Source organism: Camelus ferus, chromosome 7, assembly GCF_009834535.1.
Source record: "Camelus ferus isolate YT-003-E chromosome 7, BCGSAC_Cfer_1.0, whole genome shotgun sequence".
Classification (NCBI taxonomy): domain Eukaryota; kingdom Metazoa; phylum Chordata; class Mammalia; order Artiodactyla; family Camelidae; genus Camelus; species Camelus ferus.
In genome coordinates, this window is record NC_045702.1 from 83,485,497 (window position 1) to 83,509,752 (window position 24,256).

Genomic DNA, 24,256 nt, shown 5'->3' on the forward strand with positions numbered 1-24,256 from the left:
AAATCAACTACACTTCAATTTAAAGAAATAGAAAGTGTGTATAGAACTGGGTCATGTATGAAGCTTGTATGTTGACTTTGTAACCTGCAATCTTGCTGAATTTATGTATTAAGTTCTAAAGGTATTCTTGTGGAATCTTTAGGGTTTTCTACATATCAGATCATATTATAGGCAAATGGTGATCATTTTACTTTCTCCTTTTCCAATTTGGATGACTTTTCTTTCTTTTTCTTGCCTGATTTCTCTGACTAGAACTTCCAGTACTATGTCGAATAGGAGTGGAGGAAGTGAGCATCCTTGCCATGTTCCTGATCTTAGAGGAAAAGCTTTCAGTCTTTCACCATTGAGTACAATGTTGGCTGTGAGCTTTTCACATAGGACCTTTATTGTGATGAAGTTTGCCTTCTATTCCTCATTTATTGAGTGTTTTTATCACAAAAGCATGTTGGATTTTGTGAAATGCCTTTTCTGTATCAATTGAGATGTAAGGTGGGGTTTTTTTCCCCTTCACTTTTTGGATGCAGCATATTAAATTGACTGATTTTAGTATGTTGAACCATCCTTTCATTTGACAAATAAATCTCACCTGGTCATGCTGTACAATCCTTTTAATAGGCTGCTGGATTCTGTGTGCTAGCATTTTGTTGAGGATTTTTGCATCAGTGTTCATTAGAGGTATCGTTTTGTAGTACTATCTTGCTTCTTTGTCTGGCTTTGGTGTCAAGGCAATGCAATGTTTGGTAGAATTCACCAGTGAAGCTGTCAGGTCCAGGACTTTTATTTTGGGGGAGTTTTTTTATTCTGCTTCAATCTCCTTACTAGTTTTCAGTCTATTCAGATATCAGTTTCTTCATGATTTAGTCTTAGTAAATTTTGTGTTTCTAGGAATTTATCCATTTCATCATGGCTACCCAATGTGTTGGTATACAATGGTTCATAGTACTCTCTTATAATCCTTTATTTATGTAGAATTAGTAGTAATGTCCCCACTTCAGTTTTTTATTTTAGTAATTGGAGCCCTCTCTCTCCTTTTTCTTATTCCATATGATTAAAAGTTTGTCAATATTTTTGATATATTTAAAAAACCAACTTCTGGTTTCATTAATGTTCTATTCTTCATTTCATTTATCTCTGCTCTAATCTTTATTATTTCCTTCCTCCTGTTAGCTTTGGGTTTAGTTTTCAGTTAGTTGGTTCCTCTTTTTCAAATTCCTTCTGTTGTAAAGTTAGGCTGTTCATTTGAGATCTTTCTTGTTTTTTTGACGTTAACTGTTTATGGCTATAAATATCTCCTTAGAACCAATTTCACTGCATCACATAAGTTTTGGTATGTAGTGTTTTCATTTCACTCATCTCGAATTATTTCCTAATTTCTCTTGTGATGTGTTTTGTGAATGATTGGTTGCTTAAGAGTTTAAGAATGAATGTATAGTTTCCACAAATTTTCCAGTTTTCTTTCTGTTATTGATTTCTAACTTCATCCAGCTGTGGTCAGAGAACATACATCCTATGATATCTATCTTTTCAAATGTTGAGATGCAGTCTATGGCCTAATTTCATTTATATTTGAAAAGAATGTATCTTTTGTTGTTGTTGGACAGAGTGCTCTGTATATGTCTGTTAAATCTAGTTGGTTTATTGTGCTGTTCAAGTCCTCTGTTTCCTTACTTACCTTCTGTCCGGGTGTCCTAGCTATTATTGAGAGTGAGGTATTGAACTCTCCTACGATTATTGTAGAACTTTCTATCTCTCCCTTCAATTCTGTACAAGTTTTGTTTCATAGATTTTGATGGTCTCTCATTAGGTGCAATGTTTATACACACTTAGTTTTCTCCTATTGAACCTTTTATTAATATACAATGTCCTTCTTTGACTCCTGTAAACGTTTTGATTTAAAGTCTATTTTGACTGGGTTGGGGACGGGTAGAGCTTAATTGTGGAGTGTGTGCTTAGCATGCATGAGGTCCTGGGTTCAATCCCCAGTACCTCCATTAAAAGTAAATAAGTAAATAAATCAACCTAATCACCCCTTCAAAAAAAATAAAAAATAAAGTCTATTTTGTCTGATATTGGTATAGCCACTTCTCTTCGGTTATATTTGCATAGATTATCTTTTCCCATCCTTTCACTTTCAACCTGTGGGTATCTTTGGAGCTCAAGTGTGTCTCTTGTAGACAACATACAATTGGTTCATTATTTTTTGTTTTGTTTTTTCTTTTTCTTTTTTGTTGGGTCACGTTTTTTTAATCCATTCTATCAATCTGTGTCTTTTCATTGGAGAGTTTAATCTATTTACATTTACATTAATTACTAATAATGAAGCTCTTCTGTCATTATGCTCGCTGTTTTCTCTATGCCTTGTAGCTTTTTGTCTCTCATTTCCTGCATTACTGTCTTTTTTTGTGTTTAGCTGATAGTGAAGTGTTAAAATTCCTTTCTCATTTCCTTTTGTGTATACCCTATAGCTATTTTCTTTGTGGCTACATGGGGATAACATTTAACATCCTAAAGTTATAACACTCTAATTTTAATATACACCAGCTTAACTTCAGTAACATTAGAAAAACTGCTCCTTTACAGTTCTGTTCCCAACTCTTCCAGTTGCTGATGTCACAAACTTACACCTTTATATATTGTGCATCCAAATACATAAACTAATAATCATTTTGAATGCATTAGTCTTTTAAATTACATAGAAAGTGAGATTTGGGGCTACAAACCAAGTTACAGTAATACTAGCTTTCACGTTGGGTTTCTTTTTTTTTTTTTTTTTTGGTTGTTGTTAAATTTATTTTTTCTTAAATCATGTAGAAAACAAAAAGTGTAGTTATAAATCATTGTTAGAGTGATATAGCCTTTTGGGGGGAAATCACTTATTTTATTGAATCTTTGCTCAAAAACAGCTTTCTTATATCCCAGAGACCTATGTCTCTGAGACATATGCCTAGAAGGCCTTCAAGGGACAAGACTGGGCCACAATTCAACCTTGTGTCAATGCCCTCCACTCACCTTTCTCACCAACGCCTAAGCCAAAACTTCCCTTCATGTCAACTGCCCAGGAGAGAGCAATCCTTTATTACCAACAGAGTGAAATCTAGTGGAGTCTAAAACAACTGACCACTCAGTGAGGACAAGCCTGAGAAGGTCTAAGAGAGACAGTCCTCACTCTCCTTGTGGGCAGAGACAGGGCTGGTGGGTTGAGCTGCAGGAAGTGGGGGGATGGCCATGTCATGCGTGGTCAGGGGCTGGCTCCAGACCGGCCACAGCATCTCTCAGCTTCCAGTCTGACTGTGGAAGTCTTAGCTCCCGATGGTCCAGACCATGCAGAACAGCCACTGTCTCCCCTCAAAAGGTCCAACAATGAAGAAATGCATCAGGCCAGTGGCTGTGAGTTCCTCTCCAGCTGAATGAGAGTTTGGCTGTGCGTCTTGATGCGGTCATGGTCTGCGTCAAGGTGGCCAAAGATACACTCCTCCTGCTCCTCTTCTATATAAAATTCTAAAGGAAATGTAAAGCTTTCAGGGAAGGCCTACCATGGCTTGATCTCCATGTCCTGAACTGCTCCTGCCCGAGGCTGAATGAGAGTAAGTTCAAGCAACTTATGAGAACAGGACTTACAAGAAATCCCCAATGATATAGTTTTTACAGTTGCCCATGTATTTACCTTTTCTGACATCTTTATTTCTCCATACAGCTTTGAGTTACTGTCTAGTGTCTTCATTTCACCTTGCAGGACTCCCTTGATCATTTCTTGCAGGGCAAATCTAATAGTTACAAACTCCGTCTAGTTTTGTTTATCTGGGAATGTCTTAATTTCTCCTTCACTTTTGAAGGTTAGTTTTGCCAGAGACAGTGTTCTTGTTTATAGCTTTATTCCTTTTAGCACTTCGAGTATATCAGCCCACTATCTTCTGGGCCCTAAGGTTTCTGATGAGAAACTTGCTGATAATCTTTTTGAGGATCCCTTGTATGTGACAATTTGCTTCTCTCTTGTTGCCTCCAAGATTATCTCTTTGGCCTTTGTTAATCTGACTACAATGTGTCTTGATATGGGTATGAGTTCACCTTACATGGAGTTCATTAAGTTTCTTGAATGTTTATATTCATGTCTTTCATCAACTTTGGAAATTTTCCACCATTATTTTCTCTACATCTTTCTTTATTCTCCTTCTGGGACTCCCATAATGCATATGTTTGTATATTTGATAGTGTCCTACAAGTCCTTCAAGCTCCATTTGATTTTATTGAATATTTTTTTTTCTTTTTATCAGACTTGATAATCTAAGCCCAGAGCAGAAGCTAGGAAAAATTATTACATTCAAAAGCAGCTGTGTATAAAGGGATATTTAGAAAGCCATATGCACACATAGCACAAGACACATACCCAGGGAAGACTGGCAAAGACCTGAAGCTTTCACCCTGGGCTGATGCCTAGCCTCAGAGCAAGCCTACATAAATATTAAAGGAGAATCCCAGCACAGAGCCAATCTGAAAAAAATGGGAGAGGTGGAGTGTTTTGTTGGTTTTTCTGTTGTGTGTGTGCACATGTGTTTGTATGTTTTGTTTGTTTAGCTCCTGGCATTCCAGGAAATCTCTGCCAAAACATTGGCTAATCAGGAGCTAAAGGAAGCAGAGACTTCAGTAAGCACACACAAGTAATAGACTTGGCAAAAATAGTTTGTAAAAGTGTCGAAGTAGACTACTATAGCCCTCAATAGTAAAAACATAAACCGAAAAAGCAAATGCTGGGGAAGAGGGAGAACCTGATTTCCAGAGTTATCACATTATAATAATCAAATGCCGTTTTTAACAAGAAACAATGATAATGCATGCTAAGAAACAAGAAAATATGCCCATTCAAAAGAATAAAAATAAATTGACAAAAACCAACCCTGAGGAAGCCCATAGACAAACTCTTAAAACAACAGTCTAAATATGCTCAAGAAGTCAAAGGGGAAAAGGTACAAAGAACTAAAGGAAATCATTTTAAAAGTATGAACAAAATTCTATTATCAACAAATGGAAAATCTAAAAAGAAATCCTGTAGCTGAAAAGTACAATAACTAAAATGAAAAATCCACTAGAAGGATTCAACAGCAGATATGAGTAAGCAGAAGAAATAATCAGTGAACTTGAAGATAGAGCAATTGAAATAGTCATCTGAGGAGCAGAAATTCTAAAGTATGGAAAAAAATGAAAAGAGACTAAGAGAATTTAGGACACCATCAAGCAAAGCAACATATGCATTATGGGATTCTAAGAAAGAGAAGAGAGAGAGAAAAAGACAGAAAGATTCTTCGAAAAAGATAATGGTCAAAAACTTCCCAAATCTGATGAAAGGCATGAATCATGAGTGTCAAGTAGAATAAACACAGAGAGACCCACACCAAGATACACTATAATCAACTGTCAAAGGCCAAAGATAAAGAGATAATCTTGAAAACAACAAGAGAGAAGTGACTCATCATGTATAAATTTGCTTCACTAAGATTATCGGCTGATTTCTCATCAGAAACCCTGGAGTCAATAAGGCAGCAGGCATTATTTGTTTCAAGTGCTGAAGGAAAGTAACACCAATAATACTATATTGGTCAACATTATCCTTCAAAAATAAGGAATAAATTAAGAAAGCTGAGGGAGTTCATTACCACTAGACCTGACCTACAAGAAATACTAAAGGAAGTTATTCAGGCTGAAGTGAAAGGGCACAAGACAGAACTCAAGAATGTTTTAAAAAATTAAGATCCCTGATAAAGAAAATACATGGGCAAATATAAAAGCCAGTTTTATTGCAGCTTTGGTTTGTAACTCTCTTTTTAATTTTTCTACATGATATAAGAAACAAATACATAAAAATTATAATTTGTTGTTACTGGGGAAACACTGTAAAAGATGTAATTTGTGACGTCAGCAAGATAAAGGGGAGATGAAGTCATATAGGAATAGAGTTTTGTATTCTTTGAAGTTATTATCAATTTAGATTAGATAGTTATATCTTAGGATGTTAAATGTAGTCCGGACAGTATCTACAAAAAAAAAAAAAAAAGGTATACAAAAGGAAACAAGAAGGGAATCAAAACATATCATTATAAAAAATAAACACAAAGAGGGCAATAATGAAGGAAATGAGATGAAAAAAGCTATAAGACGCAGAAAACAAATGGCAAAATGGCAGAAGTCCTTCCTTATCAGTAATTACTTTAAGTGCATATGGAGAGGGGAGGGTATAGGTCAGTGGCAGAGTACATGCCCAGCATGCACAAGGTCCTGGGTTCAATCCCCAGTATCTCCATTAAAGATAAATGAATAAATAAAAACCCAATTACCTCCCCACCAAAAAATAATTTTAAAAAATTTTAAATGCATATGTGTTAAACTCTCCATTCAAAAGTCAGAGATTGGAGAATGGATTTTTCAAATGTTCCAACTATATGCTATCTATAAGAGAATAACTTTAGATAGAAAGTAAGAAAAGAAAGTAAAAGGATGTAAAAAGATATTCCATGCAAATAGTAACAAAAAGACAGCACAGATAGCTATCCTAATACAAGACAAAATAGACTTTAAGTCAAAAACTGTTATAAGAGACAAAGAAAGACATCATGTATTAATTAAAGGGTCAATTCATCAAGAAGATATAATTATAAACATATATACAGAAAACAACAGAGTCCCAAATTATATGAGACAAAACTGTACATAACTGAAGGGAGAAATAGACAGTTCTATAATAATAGTTAGAGACTTCAATACCCCACTTTCAATAATGGGTAGAATGCGCAAACAGAAGATCAGTAAGGAAATAGGGGACTCAACACAATTAACCAATTAGAACTAACAGACATGAATATACAACTCTATGCAACAATAGCAGAATACACATTTTTCTCAAGTTCACATGGAATATTCCCCAGGATAGACCATATGTTAGGCCACGAAACAAGTCTTAATCATTTAAAATGATTGAAATCATCAAAGTATCTTTCCCAATCACAATGGAATGAAACTAGAAACCAAGAGCACAAGGAAACTGAAAAATTCACAAATTTGTGGAAGTTAAACACACACTCTTAAATAACTAATGGGTCAAAGAAGAAATCACAAGGAAAATCAGAAAATACTTTGAAATAAACAAAAATAAAAACACAATTTACTGAAACTTAAGAGATGCAGGGAAACCAGTACCAAGTAGAATATTTATAGCAACAGATGCATACATTAAAAAAGAAGAAAGAGCTCAAATCAACAGCTTAGCTGTACACATTAAGGAACTAGAAAAAGCAAAACAAACTAAACCCAAAGCTAGCAGAAGAAAGGAAATAAGAGGAATTAGAGCAGGCACAAACAAAACAGAGAACAGAAAACAATAGAGAAAAATCAATGAAACCAAGAGCTAGTTTTTCAAAAAGAAACAAACAAACAAAAAATTGATACAACTTTAGCTTGACTAAGAAAAAAAGACCAATATCCCTTAAAAATATAGATGCAAAAGTCCTGAATAAAATACAAGTAAGTCAAATCCAACAGCATATTAAGAATATTACACATCATGACCAAGTGACATTTATCCATGAATGCAGGGGTGGTTCAACATGTTACAAAATCAATCAACAAAATACGTCTTATTAATAGAATGAAGGGAAAAAGCCACAAGATTATCTCAACTGATGCGTATAAGGTATTTGACAAAATCCAACACTCTTCATCATCAAAAACACTCAGAAAACTAAAAAATAGAAGGGCACTTCCTCAACATGATAAAGGGCATTTACAAAAATCCCACAGCAAACATTATACTCAATGGTGTAAGACTGAAAGTTTTCCCCTGTGATCAGGAAGTAGACAAGGATGACTTTCACCACTGCTATTTGTTCTAGCCAGAGCAATTAGACAAGAAAAAGAAACAGATGATATCCAAAGTGAAGAAGAAGAAGTAAAACTATCTCTACTCACAGATGGTGTGATCCTATATACAGAAAATCCCAAAGAATCTACAAGAAAGCTACTAGAGCTAATAAACAAATTCAGCAGAGTTGCAGAGTACAAAATCAGTTGCAAAAAAATCATTTGCATTTGTATATACTAACAATAAACAAACTGAAAAGAAAATTAAGAATTCCATTTGCAATAGCTCCAAAAGAATAAAATACTCAGTAATAAATTCAACCAAGGAGGTGAATAACCTGTACACAGAAAACTATAAAACATTAAAAGAAAAGAAATTAAAGAAGTGGTGATCATCTTGTATTATATAAAATATCAAATTACTATGTCATGCACCTAAAACTGATGCAACATTGTAAGTCAATTATACTTCAATAAAAACTAAATCAAACCAAATAAAAAGAAATTAAAGAAGACACAAATAAATGGGAAGACATCCCACGTTCAAGGACTGGAAGACTCAGTGTTGGTAAGATGTCAGTACTACCCAAAGAGATCTATAGATTCAGTGCAATTCCTATCAAAATCCCAAAGACACTTTTTGCAGAAATTCATATGAAAACTCAAGTGGCTATGAATAGCCAAAACAATCTCAACAAAAAAAGGACAAAGTTGGAAAACTCATACTTTCTGTTTCAAACTTACGACAAAGTTACAGTTATCAAAACAGTGTGGTACTAGACTAAAGACAGACATACAAGGGTGGAGAAAAGACTTCAGCAAGTGGTGCTGGGAAAGCTGGACAGGTGCATGTAATTCAATGAAATTAGAACACACCATACACAAAACTAAACTCAGAATGGCTTAAAGACAAGACACTTATAAACCTCCTAGAAGAAAACATAGGCAAAACATTTTCTGACATAAATTTTAGCAATGGTCTCTTAGGGCAGTCTACCCAGGCAATAGAAATAAAAGCAAAAATAAACAAATGGGACCTAATTAAACTTATATACTTTTGCACAGCAAAGGAAATTATAAACACAACAAAAAGACAACCTACAGAATGGGAGAAAGTATTTGTAAATGATGAGACTGATAAGGACTTAATTTCCAGAATACACAAACAGCTCATACAACTTAATAACCAAAAAACAAACAACCCAATCCGAAAATGAGCAGAAGACCTGAACATGTATTTCTCCAATGAAGACATACAAATGGCCAATAGCCACGTGAAAAAACGCTCAATGTCACTATCAGAGAAATGCAAATTAAAACTACAATGAGGTTATCACCTCACATCAGTCAGAAAATGAATGAATTTCTGATACATGCCACTACCTGGATGGACCTCAAAGCCATTATGCTAAGTGAAATAAACCAGACACAAAAGGACCAATACTATACGATTCCACTTATATGAAGACCCTAGAATGATTAAATCCATAGAGACAGAAAGCAGAATGGTGGTTGCCAGGGGCTCGTGGAGTGGGGTCATGTAAATCAATGAAATTAGAACACACCACACACAAAAATAAACTCAAAATGGCTTGAAGACTTAAACATAAGACAAGACACTTACAAACATCCTAGAAGAAAACATAGGCAAAATATAATGGGTACAGAGTTTCTGTTTGGGAAGGTGAAAAGGTTCTGAAGATGGTTGGTGGTGATGGTTGCACAAGAATGTGACTTGTACACTTGAAATAATTAAGATGGTAAATTTTACGTTATGCATATTTCACAACTTACAAAAAAAGAGGGCAGGGCAGAAGACGGAAGAACTTGGATCCCTAATAGCACTAGGGTGATGCCCGTCCACATCTGCAGCCATCTAGCTCCCATTGTTCTGACTCTCCTTCATCTGCTTTCTCTTACCACAGATGTACACACTCCTAAGGAATTCCCTGCCCTCTCCCACAGGGCTCTCAGCATCCCCTCCCTTCCTGTTGCATTGCAGGGCCATTTGCAGCCGGATAGCTCCTCGTTGTGGGAGCTGCCCTGGGCATTGTAGGATTTAGCAGCATCTCTTGCTTCTGCCCACTAGATGCCAGTATCCATCCCCCAGATATGACAATCTAAACTGTCTCCATCCTTGCCAGATGCCCCACTGGGGCAAATTGCTCCAGTTGAGAACCATCGCCCCACAAAGCCTTTGCTAAGCCAGCTAACCTGCTCACTGCTCTCACATGCCCTGGGGATTCCTTCCTCCCAACTCTGTTGTGACCACGCAAAGGCCCCCTCCAGGTCTTCCCAAATCCTGCCTGTCCTCAGGTGGTGAACTCCCCATTGGTTGTAGGGGACTTCGCCCACCATCCCAGGCCCACGTAGGCTCTCCATGCCCCAGCTGTCACAGCATTTGGCCTTTCCGTTGCCTTGTGTATGTGGTTGACTCCTGGGGGTCGAGAGTCTGGTTCCTGGGGCAGGGGTCCTTGCACAGATAAGGGTCCAATCTATACATTCCAGTGAATGTTTGAGATTGTCTTGTCCTGGAGCTCAGCCACAGTCAGGATGCACTGATGCGGAAGCCAGAAAGCTCAGGGCTGCCTGGTCCTTTGTTCCCACCCCGAGTGGCACAGCCACCAGCACCTCGGAAGCCTGCTCCTCCAGCCCACTGCTGACGAGGGGAAGGGCCTGCAGGCCCATGGGGAGGGTGGGCCAGACCTACCCCCGGTCTCCACCCCCAGGCGCAGAGGGGACATGGAGGGAGTGTCCAGCCTGATGTGTAGGGGGTAGAGTCCAGCCTGCTAGGCACAACCTTTCCTTCCACTTTTAACTGGGACTAGTGCTCAAAAGCCTCAGACAGGAGAGCGGGTTGTGAAAATGAGTTGCCCCCAAGGTACCAGCAATGCTCTCAGGGAAAAGCTTTTAATGAGCACCAGTGAGTCCCTGTTGAGCCCAGGAAAGAACCAACACGGTGTCTGCCTCTGAGAGCTCCCAGACCAGGGTGGAGAACGGGCCCCAGACACAAGCCTAACTAGGTCAAGGCAGTATTAGAGACAAGAAAAGAAATAGATGCCCAGCCCCAGGCTGGGAGTCCGGAAGTCTTCCTGGAGGAGGCCATGACCAGGCAAGAAAGGTTCCACACTCTAGGGTTGCCAAATTCAGCAAATAAGGAGGAAGACGCCCGCTAGATTTGAATTTCAGATAGACAACTAATAATTTTTGGGTATATCACAAATATTGCAAGGGACATACTTAGGCTAGAAAGTTACACACTTCATCACTGCCCCTCACAGAGGTAGATCAGACTCATGGAAGGGGTGGGACAGGGCTGGACCTTGGGTTCCAGAGCAGGAACTGATCACTGATATGAGCACACTCCTACTCAGCCATTTAGCCTGGGTAGCACTAGGCTGGTTTGTTACTGTCTCTCAGCATCAGTTTTCCAGTCTGTAAAATGGGATGGGCATGTGGACATGAAAGCTCGCCTCTCAAGGGCCGGTCTGGGGTCCAGCGGCATCGGACTCCCTCAAGAGAGAGGTTGTTGGAAATGCAGACTCTCAGGCCCTGGCCCAGCCTGCTGGATGAGACCTGAGTTCTAAGAAGTCTCTGAGATCTGGGTGTGCGTTAACGTTTGAGGGGCACTGTGTGCAGAGCCGCCCTGCAAGATGGAGGCGAGGAGTTGGCATAGAGCTGGATCTGGTGAGGCTCCCAGGCTGCCTGGCCTCCCCGGCGTGTGCCTCCCACAGGGACACTGGGAGAGGGTACTTTACCCTCACTTACAGATGAGACCCAGAGGAGGCCAAGAAAAGCGAAGTGCCTCCCTTGAGGCTGGGCGAGCACCTCAGGCGTCACAGAGGCAGCTGGTTTGAAGCCCCCTGATGTGCCCGTGTTCTGCAGCACAGCTGTGCCACATCGATCTTGCTGCTGCTCAGAAGCCTTGCAGATGGACTCGTGGGCAGACAGATGCTGGAGCTCTGAAACTGAGAGGAGAGAGTGGACGGAGGCAGGTTTGCCCAGCAAGGGGCCTGGCACTCGATGGGGGGCTGGGCAGAGGCACTTTCCCCGGCCCAGAAGGTCCACCTCTTCCCTTCCCACGTAAAAACAGCCGTCAAGAACACAAGAGAAGCAGCTCGCAGCCCTGCTGCGGGGCAGGACACCTTAATGCTTCTTTCTGGGGAAAAGAGGGTGGCATTTGGCGGGGGCACCACCCCCCCGTGGATTCAACTTGATCGACATTGCCTCCTGGAGTCACTGCCTCTGGAGACCAAAGTCCTGAGAACAACTAATTCCCCAAACCCTGAGTCACTGATCCTCAGCAGATGGGGGACAGAATTAGCTGCAATGGGAAATGCACTTGAACTGGTTCATGCTCTGGGTCCAGAGGTTTCCCGGGAGAGGCTGTTCTCCCGTGCGTTATCGCCATGGCTACAGAGCTATCTAATCAGGGTGCTCCCCTGCTTAAAAACCACTGGCACCTTTTTGTATCTTTCCAATTTTTAACATTTGACTCTATTATTTTTTTCAAAATAATCAAGTTGATTTTTCAGCCTTTGCCTATTTTGGTGACGGCCACTTCGGTTTTCTCCTCATGCTCAGATGTGCCACGTTCCCTCTTAGCCAGAGTATTTGCCCATGCTGTTCCCTCTCAGGACTGCTGTTCCCGCCCACCCTTCCAGTCTCACTTGCTCAGGGCGGCCAGATTCCCCTGACTCCTCCAGCTGGGTGAGGCCCCAGGTAACCCTTCCTGGCACCCTGGATGAGCCCGAGGGATGACTAACTAGCCATCTCTGTGCTAGTTGGAGGGCACTGCCCCACTCCCTCCAGCCCCCAGCCCAGCGCCTACACCTGGCAGGTTCCCAACAAGTGTTAGGAAGTAGACGGATGCTTCGTGGAGTTTGCAGCTTGGGGGAGGTCGGGTGCACTGAAAGCTTGACTCTTCAACCTTCTAAAGCTCCTTGCATCCAAGTGCTATGCTCTGTCCATCTCCCCCAGACCCTAGCATACAGGTGGGAACACGACGGCACCCATTCAGGCCTCTGTGTGGGAGTGATTGTGGCAGCCAGGGCTGGAGATGGTCACTGCACTCGGCTGACCCCTTTGCCGTTATGTCCTGTGTGTCAGCACCCTGGAAACCACTGGAAACGGGCCAAGCTTATCTATCTGTTGCTCAGTGAAGCTGAGTTTACAGCAGGCTAACCCCACCTCTTATCTTCCAGGCCCAGATCACCTATTACGGGCACACCTGTGTCCCAGGGCCAGTTCTATTTTGGACATGCTTGTCAAGGGCAGAGGTTTGGGTTTCAGATAGACGAGTCCACCCTCTGAGGGCCTGTCACCCCATATGTAAATGGACAGCAGTGCCTCCACCCAGGGATGTTTTGGAGATTGAATGAGACATCTGGGCCCCTCCCCTGTACACCTTCCCCCTGCAGATCCAGGGCGTGAGGACACATCACTCTCTCTCCTAACCTGTCCAATTCAGATCCCACCAAGTGCCAGGGCCATCCCAGCTTAGCCAGGGTTATGTAGGCACACCCCAGTTCCCAAGCGCCTACGACGGCACCTGCTCCCACACTGGAGAGAGGTGCCAGCTACTCCTCCGCAGGGGTGAACAGCCAGGCCAGCCTGAGACACCCAAGGAGGCCTGTGCTGACTTTTCCAAGTCCTGCCCAGCCTTCCTCGGCCCTGTGACCTCAATGCCAGTAAGTTCTCTGAGCCTTGGGCCCCCCGCCTAGGAATTGGGAATTGCCTTATGCCCATAGAACACTCAGCATAGGTATCAGCACACAGCCTGTACTTAGCATGTGGCCACCAGGCCTATGCCCAGCCCCCTGCTCTCCCCAGGTGGGGATACAGCCCAGAGCAGAGTCCCCTTTGAGAAGGAACATCACTGGGGAAACCCGAGGCGCCCACTCTCCTGGGTTGATCCTGGATGTAAGCTCACTGGCCAGGATACCTAGCGGGGTGGCAGGTCAGAGGGACTAGAAGTCACAGCGTAAGGCTGGAACAACCTTGCAAGGAGAGCAGACAGCCTCCTCGAGACCCAGGCCTCAGCTCCTTGCCTGCCTCACAAAACAAGTGGGAAGGTCCAGCAGGGACTGATGCCTAGCAGCCCAGCCGAGATGCCAGGACCTTCCCAAGCCCGGCCCCTTCCACAACACAGTGACACCCACGATGCTCTTGGTGCGGTTCTGGCACCCAGTGGATGCTGAGCTGCCATCTTCGTTCAGCTCCATTAAGTGCCTGTCCTTAATGCACCCAGGCCGGGACAGACCACAGGGATCCTGGTCGCACTGCCCTGGCTGCTGGTTTACAGTTACTGGTAATTCCACCCAAACGGCAACCCCCATCACACACACCCTGGCTCCCTGGAAATCCTCGGAACAGGAGCAGGAAAATGTGGAGACCCCAAACCTGAGGTCCCACCAGCTCCAAGTCCTACCACACCTAACAGTGTGCAGAGGGCCAGGCTCCTCCCACTGTGCAGACCAGCTTGTGCTGATATCACAGCCTGGCTTCCTTTCTGAAAGAAACGCTCAAAGAAAAAGAAAAAAAAAAGTACTTCTGACTTCCTGACTTTCTCCTAGACTTCCCCACACCCCCATCCAAGGTACTCTCACCAGCCTGGCCTTTGTTGGCCTGATAAGTGGGTGATGGTGATACTGTGTTAAGTGGGCGCAATCAAGGACACTGAGTCATCGGAGCCACCCTTCCTCCAGACAGCACAAACTGAGAGGCCCAGCCTACGGGCTGGGACCCTCTCCTGTCAGAGCCTTGCAGCTGAGCAGAGAGCAAAGAACAGGGCATATGTGCGTCATGGTACGTGCATTTAAAAATACATACAAGTGTAAACAATTTTTTGGGGGGGGGAAGGTATAGCTCAGTGGTAGAGTATATGCCTGGTACGTACGAGGTGCTGGGATCAATCCCCAGTACCTTCATTACAAATAGTAATAAATAAACAAACCTAACTACCCCCCCAAAAAAACAGTTTATTCTTTAAAAAAATTTTTTTTTAATCAAACACACACAGATGTGCTGAAAGAAGCCTGAGACAGCTGTCCCCGGATGCCCGAGGGAGAGGAAGCTGAATCCACAACATGCTATTTGGAGAATGACGTGTAGTCAGGAAGGCCCAACTTCCCTGCAGGAGAAAAGTCATCTTCAAGCTCCAGGGAAGGGAGGCTGTCAGCCTGATCCCAGACAGGAAGGCCACGGGAGCAGCCAGGCCAGAGACCTGACGGGGGCAGGTGTCTCCCAGGCCCAAAGGCTGTCAGGTTGCAGCACCGCACGGCTGACCTCTTCTGGCCAAGGAGGCAGCACACACGGCAGGCAGAGAGCCAGGTACTGCCTCCTGAAAGCGGCTTCTGATCCCCAAGGTTTGCAGGGACGGTCCCTTCCTACAGGCAGAAGGTACAAACCAAGGTAGCAAGAACCTTTATTCCATTGTTAAGGGCAAAGCACCACAGACCTGCCCGCCCTGGAATCCAGTCCGTCCAGGCCGGAATCCAGCCCTCCAGGCTGGGAAGCCTGCTCCATACTCCGTGCTCAGCCCGGGGAGAGGCCCGGGAAGACTGCCGAGGCTGCCTGGACAACCTCAGGAGGGTGCTGCTGTGGGCTGGCGCTTCTCTCTGTGCCTGAAGCTGCGCAGTGGATTCTGGGTCTTCGCCTTCTGCGGGGGCAAAGTCGTAGGTTAGCTAGGGGATGGATGTCCATCTGTACAAACTGAGACAGACTCAGGGAAGTGGATGGTTTTGCCACTGGGCAAGCCCTAGAGGCCGTGAACCAAGGACAGGAGCTGTTTCGGGCACCACAGAGGCCCACCTTCCTCCTCCTGCAGCTTGGAGACGAGCAGGGTGGTAGGGACAGAACCACAGGTCCTCCTTGGCTCCTGAAGCCACCTGTGGGTGGCCAAGGGAGAGTCCCAGCCCCCAACAACTTTGATCGGCAGCCAGGAGTTTGGGGCCGGTTCCTGGGGACCTGTCTCCTCCCTCCCGAGGGCAAGATGACAATGGAACAAGGTGGGAGGGGAGCCCTGCAACTGTCGCCAAGGCCCCAGGGGACATACCTTGGCCTTCTTAGCAGAGGAGGGTTTCTTCCGCTTCTTGTGAGGGTGGACGAGGCCACGAAGAGCAGGAGGAACTGAAAGAAATGTTCGGCTCAGCAGCCACTGCCACCCCGTGCAGCTGGTCCCACCCGGTCTCCTCAGCCTGCGTGTCACCCAGAGCCCACCAGCTGCACCTCTAGCTGGCTCCCAGCCTGCTCTCTCCCATCCTGACCCAGTGCCTGGCACTCCAGTCCCATCTTTAAAATGCCTAAGGACATCATCGGTGCACAGGGCCAGGAGAACAGCTGTCCCCAGGGGTGGGACAGTGGGGACTTGCACTGTCTCAAACGCTCCTCTACAGCATTTGCATTTCTTGCAGTAAGTATGTAACAAGAGTAGGAAAAATAAGATGCAAGAAATAGAATGCTGAAAAAACTGTAGAAGTAATTTCTTCCTATGTGGCCCCTCCCCCATATCCTTCCTTCACCTGTCGGGCCCCCCTGTCACTGTCTGTAACCTCCTCCACGATCCCCAGCCTCTGCTCTCACTCCCACCTGCCCACAGCACAGTGCCAGATCCAAGCTGGCCAGGCCACACAGGTCCCAACACGCCTTGGAGCACCACACCACCGCACCCTCCCACGTCACCCTGACCCCTTTAAGCCTCCCAGACACACACTCTTTTTTTTTTTTTTTTTTTTTTTTTTTGCGTCAAAGGATTACCTTTCCAAAGGGAAAGGTGCCTGGCCACACACTCTTGACAATGACTTTGCTCCTATGTGACAAAGATGGAGTTTCCTGCCCCTCTCCTCCCCATCTCCCTCCTCGCTTCTCAGACCAGGACCCCGGCTGGCATCCTCTCCAGCTCACTGTCCTGGGGGAGCCTGGCCTCTCCTGCCACACTTGCCAGGTTCCTGGCAGTCCAGGGCGGGTGCTGGGGAAGGGGGCCCGCACTCACCACTCTTCTCCCTTAATCCACTGTAAGCACTGGCAGCACTAAGGCCACGTGTGCCCGTTACCAAAGACGTGGTTACCCAGGTGTAAAGGGAGCCAGTCTCCTGAATATATCAGTTGGGCTTTGGCCTCGCCTGCACCGTAGAAACCACTCTTGGGGACCAATCCTGACCTCACAACTGCAACACAGATGGCCCCTGGTCCCAGGGGGCTCAGGCAGGTGTGTTCTCTATCCCCTGCCAACCGTTCTAGACTCTAATGCCCCCACCCAGCTGCACCTGTCTACCCAGGGGGACTGAGCAGACGAGGCTAAGCAAGTGAGCGTGGCTGCCTTTGCGTCTGTGTATGGGCTCGCTGCCCGGTCTCCGTGGTCCCGTGCCAGCCCGGCGCTTGGCAGCCCGGAATTGTCCCCCTCCCCCGCCCCCCGAGGCCCCCGCGGCCCTGCTCACCCAGGTAGTCGGGGACGTGGCCCAGGTGAGGCTTCACCACGGCGGGGTGCAAGGGCAGATCGTGCCGCAGCAGCTGGAGGTCTCTGGGGTTGTCTTCAAAGTATGTCTGACGGGAGAGAAGCGGGCACTGCGGGCTCAGTCTTTCTTCTGTAGTTTCGCGGGGGAGTTTTTGCGCTTTAGAATTTCGAGGGCTGAGGTTTCCCACCGCCTTTGTCTGTGGTCACTGGGCCCCGCTCCCAGAGGCAGCTACGGTCTCATTTCCCCTCGAGTACTCTGTGCACTACGAAGGCGCGCGGCCCAGTTCCGCTCACACAGCAGCACGCCGTGCCCTTCTCACTGGGCGACATCCCACAGGCCGCTCCGCACTGCCACACCAACAGCCACCTCCTCCTTTCCCGTGTGATGTGCACCGCACAGATGCACCCGACATGGTTTAGCTTGTCCCTGTGGGGGACTCTCAGGGGTTTTCCACCTCTGGAATCATGGACAACGCTGTGACAAACGTGGACACACGTGGGATCATGCACGTTCACAACTGTGCCAGGAGAATAAACTCCAGAAATTGTCACTCCGATGGACACGGCCACTGCCCACCCCGGAGGCCAGTCTGATTCACCTCCCAGAGGAACAGCTGGCTTCCTTTTCTTGTTCTTGGCCTGCTTCCTCCCCACTGACCTGCTGAAGGCGCAGCTGGCCACTCAGTTCACTGCCTCTCACACTCAGAGTTCAGCCAGCCTCCAGGAGGGGTGATGATCGAAAGCTTCACCCCTTTCTCCCCGCAGTCCCCTCACCTTAAGCTTCTCCGAGTGCAGAAGCTCCTCCTTGATCTCCTTCAGTCTCGCCTCTCGGATGGCTTGTTTAGTCACAGAGCGCATGGCATCCTGGGGGCAGAGGCCAAAGGTCAAAGTGGGGCCACCTGAATCCGCCCGTGCCTGGGTGCTCAGCAGCAAGGGTGCGATCCTGGGTCCTAGAGGAGCCCCGAGCACTCCTGTCCCCAGGGGGTCCCACTCACCCTGCAGCGGTAGCGGAAGCCCTCGATCTCCTCCATGCGGAACTGGTAGGGAAGCAGGGTGGGGGCCCCATTCTCTGTGGAGAAGACAACAGTAAGGGTCCTCCAGGCTGAAGCCTCAGGACGGGGTCTACAGGAGGCCTTCTGTTCAGAGCCTCCTACACCCCTGGGGTGAGGCATTTGGGGACTCAGCCCCCTTCCCTTCCCTGGGTCTCATGGATAGCTCATGACAGGCGATCCACTCTGCTGTGGTCAGGATGGCCTAGTGTCCCCACTTCCTGGGTACCTGTCACATCCCTCAGCCCCAGGACCTGCCCATCTGCCCACTCTCCTCCTCCAAGGCCACTCTGGCCACGAGGTACCCATGATGACAGCCGCCAGGCAGTAAGGAGCACCAGCCCCTTGCAGTCACACAGCAGTCATGGCAGCGTACTGGGTCATCTGATGTTCAAATCAAATGAAAACTGGAGGTGGCAGGGGAGCCTGCAGAGGGGTGGGCATCACCTGTTTCACAGAGAAGTGAGCCCAGGCGACCTTCTACACGAGTCCAGGGGTTGGCGGCTGTTCAGGGCCCATGACCTTTCCTGGCCCATATGGCATGCAGGAGCGAGCCCCCCACTCAAGAAGCCCTGTCTGGGCCCTCCGCCCATAACCTCCTGGACAGTGGCACAGCCCTTCCCACCCCCTCCACCATCTTCTTCTCACAGCCTAGCTGCCTCACTACCGCATAACCTCCTGCAGGCGCCAGTGCAGAGCCACCACTCCCACCCTCGCCAGCAGCTCCCTCTCCCATGGTTGTCTCTGAGACACCACCAGTCCCTCCCTGACCTCCCAAGCCCCCTTCCCCTCCCCCGGCCCTTCTGCCACATGAGACAATCGGTAAACATGACTTTACCAGGCACCCAGGCACGGGTGGATTTGGGCGCCCCCACCACTTTGACCTTTGGCATTGCCCCCCAGGATGCTGTGCACCAACTACCTGATGGGTCTCGACCTCAGCTGGCTCGTCTGTGAAGGGGAACAGCGCCTGCCACCAGGGCAGGACAAGGGTAGGTACAGGGATGTGGCACACAGTGGGGCCGAGTGTGCGGGTGGCCGCTGCTGTCATCATCACCAGTGTCAGCATCCCAGGTGCTACCACCACCACCGGGGCTACACTGTCATGGGAGAAGCCTGGCCCTGGCACAGGCCAAGGAGAGCTGGGCTCTTACCTCCACTGAGAAGCTCCTCGATCTTGCCCAGGTGGGACTGTTCTGTGGGCAGCACGAAGGTCAAGACTATGCCTGGGTTGTTGGCACGCGCCGTCCTGCAAGGGGAGAAGGCCCAACCTGTGTCTCTGGCAGTGTGTCCTGCCACGTGGCCGCGGTCCTGGTGCCCAGCCCGCCACGCCCCAGCTCTCCTACCTTCCTGCTCGATGTATGTAGGCTTCGGGGGTCGGGGGGAGATCAAAGTTGAGCACAGCACACACGTGGTGAAAGTCTATGCCCCGGGCCACACCTGCCTCCGGATCAGAGGCCCTGCGGGAAAGCACCCCAACGTCAGACAGACCCCTCCTCTCCCCCAAGCTGATGCAATCAGCAAGATCTCTAAACAAAGCCTTGTATGGAACCACAGGACCCTCACATGTGTAAGACTCTTTAACGTCAGAACTGTTCCAGGAGCTTGTGCAGTGGAGGTGGCCAAACTTTGCCTTGGCCTCACCTCTAGGGCTACAGCAGAAGTCACTGCCCACAGGGTAATCCAAGAACCACTCCTGGACAGCCAAGCCGTCAGGCAGACAGAGACTGGGGCCTCCCCTTTCCCCCTAAGAAATATCCTCCTTGCAAGTCACAGTTACACAGCCAGTGCAGGCTGGGCCATTGCCCCAACAAACCAAGCAGTCTTGCCCTTCAGGCTGCCCGTGGAGCACGTGCATGTGTGCCCTTCACCCCCCTTCTCCGGACCCAGGCAGCCAACAGCTCCGTGGGCTAGGCCAGCAGCCAGGCCTGGAGCACCTGGCCCCCTGCCCCCACACTCTAGTTTCACAGTCTTCTGAAAGGCTGAAAAACAGGTGTCCTTGAGGAAGGCTGGGAGGAGAGAAACATGGACTCACCTGTCCCCCTTGGGTCCTTTGCCTCGATGCTTGCCCTTGGCCGGTGGCCCCAGGACTTCAGCATCTGTTGCTATGACACAGTCGTAGAAGCCTTGGTTGAACTGTGAGATGATGTGGCACCTGTGCCCCAAGAGCGGAGGGAAGGTGAGCCCCGAGAGCAAGCTGGAGGCCGCACTCTCATCCCCTGCTTAGTCATAACCATCATTCTTTCTGACTCTTCCCCCGCTTAATCTCTGTGCCTCAGCCTCCTTGGATGAAGATGGAATAACAGGAGGTCCCACAGACTTATGAGACACAAAGTCAGTGAGCATCGGTCACGCCCCGAGCCTGGCCCCCACTAAGTGCTTAAGAAACAGGAACAGCAACTGTGTCTCCCCTTTTCACTCCCCATCTCCAACCAAGACTTCGGAGACGGCACACCTGGAGCGCAGCGGGAGTTCCCCATTAAGCACACAGGACGGGATGCTGAATTGCTCCAGGAACAGGCGCAGCCGGTAACTCCGCTCTAGAGTGTTGACAAAGAGCAGAGACTTTCCCCGAATCAGCGACAGCTTGAGCAGGGCATACAGCAGCAGAAATTTATCTTCCTCCGTCTCACAGACCACCTGAAACTGCTGCAACTGGTCTGGCCCCGGCAGCTGGGACTCCTGTAACTTGAGGGTAACCTAAGGGAGGACAGGCCTGCGGTCAGGAAAGAAAAGAAGACAGAAATGCTGCTGCAAGCCGCCGGCTCGCCAACCACAGCGCAAACGTGTGAGTGTAGGGCACCCTGCGTCCCCTCCAACTGTGTAATTTAAGGATTCAAAGCATGCAAACTGTTGTAGTGTATAGAGGACATAAATCTACACACAAAGCATTTGGGGCACAGGACAAAGAGAAACACAGTATACAAGACTGTAGTGAGGAGAGAACCCCCACAACCACCAGCTTTCTGCAGAGTAAAGTTCACATAAGGTGAGAACTTTGGCCCTACTGCTCAAAGCAGCCTTGCTGCCCCTTGAGGGTCTGGGCTCAGGCCCTTAGGCAATGGATGGTTTGAATCCCCCTGCCCCTGCCAGGGGACATCTGAAACTTCACAGTGATTTTAGGTCAGGGGTGGGTACGGGTGTTGGGGGTTGGTTAACAATCACCAGCTTACAGAGCCTACAGAACCAGGGATGCTGTATCAATAACAGTTTCCCACCCAAAATAACAAAGGGTTCCTCTAAAAAATGGAGGATCATAGGTAAACAGGTTTATACTGTATAGCACAGGGAAATATATTCAAGATCTTGTAATAGCTCACGCTGAAAAAGAATATGAAAACGAATATACATATATTCACGTATGACTGAAAAACTGTGCTATACACCAGAAATTGACACATTGTAAACTGACTATAACTCTAATATAAATAAATAAATAAATAAATAAATAAATAAATAAATAAATAAATAAATAAATAAATGGAGGATCAAGTACTTTAAGTGTGACATCAATGTCTCCAGATGTTTCCACGGGGTTCTTACCGGGTTGTGCAGTACCAGCTCCTTGAGTGCTTGTACATCCTCGTTAAAAGTAGCCGACATCAGAAAAGCCTGGTAAATCCGGGGCAAGTGACTAAAATGAAACAGAGCCCCATCAAACTTCAGTTCCAAAAGCCTCTAACTGTGGCGGCTGAACTGGCCACCTCGCTCCAGGCCCCAGTGTCTATTCACAAGCCCCACACACCTTTCCTTACCAGAGAAGACTCTTGAGTTCCTCCTCAAAGCCAAAGGAGAAAAGAAGATCAGCCTCATCCACCACCAGCAGCTCCAAGGAGTCTCGCAGTTTCAAGTTGTCTTGCTGCAAGTGGTTTAATATGCGAGATGGGGTCCCCACCACTACATCGGGCTTCTCCATCAGCACAGCCCTGTAGGTGGGCAACACCTCAGTACTGGGGAGAGGGTAGCAGCTGGGACCACAGCCCAGATTAGCCCTCTCTCTTGCTGCACAAAAATCCAATCCCTCATCTCAGTGCAGATTCATTGCCCTACAATCTGTTGCTTTCACGCACCTCTGAGAGGCCGAGTCTTCAGCGGCTGAGACATTGGCCACCCGGATGTCTCGAGCACAGTAGGCAGCCAGCTGCTGAATCATGGACTGGGCCTGCCGTGCCAGCTCCTTGGTGGGCACAAGGACGAGGCCCCTTACAGCCTGCTCTACCGCAGGGCCTGTCTGCAAGAACACAAGTTAAAGACTTCAGTCAGTCAGGTGGTGTCCTTGTGACGCTTTTCTCTATCCTCTTCCAGGCAATTTGACCCAACTGTTGTGACTTCAACACAACAGTCTAGTTGTGTTCTGATCAACCCCTCACTTCTACCCACCTCAGAAAGTAGATCAGAGGACTCTTTCCCCTGGCATTGACTTCAAAAAGGATAACTTATTTTATGGTTATAAAGTTGCTTAAAATGTACTAGTTAGAACACTGGATTTCACAATAACTCTATGAGTAGGAGGGGAGGATGGACCAACTTTTTATAGTAGGAAGAAGGGAAAGCGATTTACTCAAGATTACACAAAGAATGGTGGGAGCAGGGCCTGGACTAGTACCCAGGTAACCTGAATCCCAGCCCACAGCGGTTACCACAACAGCACCAGGTTCTCTCAGATCAACCTTCACGGGTAAGAGGTCAAAAGAAAATTTGGTTCTTGGGAAAGACTTGGGTGGATGGGAGTGGAGGGCACAGCTTTCCAAGAGGGCACAACGGAACTCAGACGCCTTCATATCTCTTCTCTGCCCTTGAGGCCTCTCCCCGGACTCACCGCCTTCCTGTGGAGCAGCAGCTGCAGCATCGGAATGGCATAAGCGGCGGTCTTCCCCGAACCTGTGCGGGCTCGAGCCAGAAGGTCCTTCCCCTCCAGGGCCAGCGGGATGGCCTTTTCCTGGATCAGCGTGGGTCGCGACCAGCCCAGGTCGGTGACGGCCTAGGAGAGACAAGGGATGGCTCAGGCGACAAGCTGCCCTGTCGCTACCCGCCTCCACGTCCGCCCGGCTTCTCAGTCCTCCCGGATACCTGCAGGAGTCGGGGGTCTAGACCCATGTGTTCGAAGCCTAGCGTTTCTGGATCCTCCATGCTGCGGCTCTGTAGTGATAGCGCGCACGCGCAACAGGAAGAACGCACGACGTCGCGTGGGCGGGTCAAATCGGCAACCAATCAGCTTCAAAGGAGGCCTCACCTCCCGGAAGAGCCGGAGGCTAGGGTTCCGGTGTTCCTGCTGGGCTCGGCGGCAGCGGCTGTCTTCGCGGCTCGGGCTCTCGGAGGAGAGGCGACGGGCCAGGGACCGGGATTGGCTGGGAGCCCTCGTGTCCTCGACCGCCTTCTACTTACAAACGTCGTGGTGGGTTAGGGTTATCTGCGGCAGGGGCGGGGCTGCCTGGAGGTGGGTGAGGTCCCCTTCGTGCCCGCCTATGCCCAGCCACACGGGCCAGACAACCTGCAAGTTTGTCCACCCAGCCACATGCTTGTGGCTTTATCTTCGCCTAGCGCTTCATTTTAACAGCCTCGCCCTAGTAATTATGCCTGCATTAGTTATACTTGCATTGGCAAATAAATCAATGTTTAGAATGCTCTTCTGTATACTACCAACATTTATGCCGCGCGTGGTAACTTACCACGTATGGGATACACTGGTGAGTCCTGCGCCCTTTCCTACCCTTTACGCATCTAGGGGATCTCTGTCAGGTTTCTATGTAAGCACTAAATTCTCTACCACCTAGGATGCTCAGGAAAAGTGTAGCAGCATATGAGTCCCAGGGCTGTTTCCTGTGGCTGTGGTGGGAACCTGAGAGTCTGAACGGGGGTACAGCTTTGAGAGTAGAAAGCAAGTGACGCTAGGTGTACCAGCATATGG

At 47.5% G+C, this 24,256-nt stretch overlaps 1 protein-coding gene and 1 non-coding gene across 2 annotated transcripts; one reads left to right on the plus strand and one right to left on the minus strand.

Moving 5' to 3' along the window:
* Positions 1-14,702: 14,702 nt before the first annotated feature.
* Positions 14,703-14,774, plus strand: TRNAT-GGU. Its single transcript has one exon. It is a non-coding gene; the product is annotated as a tRNA-Thr (tRNA).
* Positions 14,775-14,831: 57 nt separating this feature from the next.
* DDX56 (DEAD-box helicase 56) lies at positions 14,832-23,545 on the minus strand. The gene is made up of 14 exons (XM_006175132.3): positions 23,419-23,545; positions 23,168-23,329; positions 22,419-22,579; positions 22,104-22,274; positions 21,892-21,982; positions 20,804-21,048; positions 20,384-20,503; positions 19,695-19,808; positions 19,503-19,597; positions 18,295-18,368; positions 18,074-18,163; positions 17,283-17,388; positions 15,902-15,975; positions 14,832-15,505 (listed from the first exon to the last, which is right to left on the minus strand). Exons 1-14 carry the CDS (start codon positions 23,476-23,478, stop codon positions 15,431-15,433), a joined length of 1,638 nt encoding a protein of 545 aa, XP_006175194.1. The 5' UTR covers positions 23,479-23,545; the 3' UTR covers positions 14,832-15,430.
* Between the last annotated feature and the right edge of the window lie 711 nt (positions 23,546-24,256).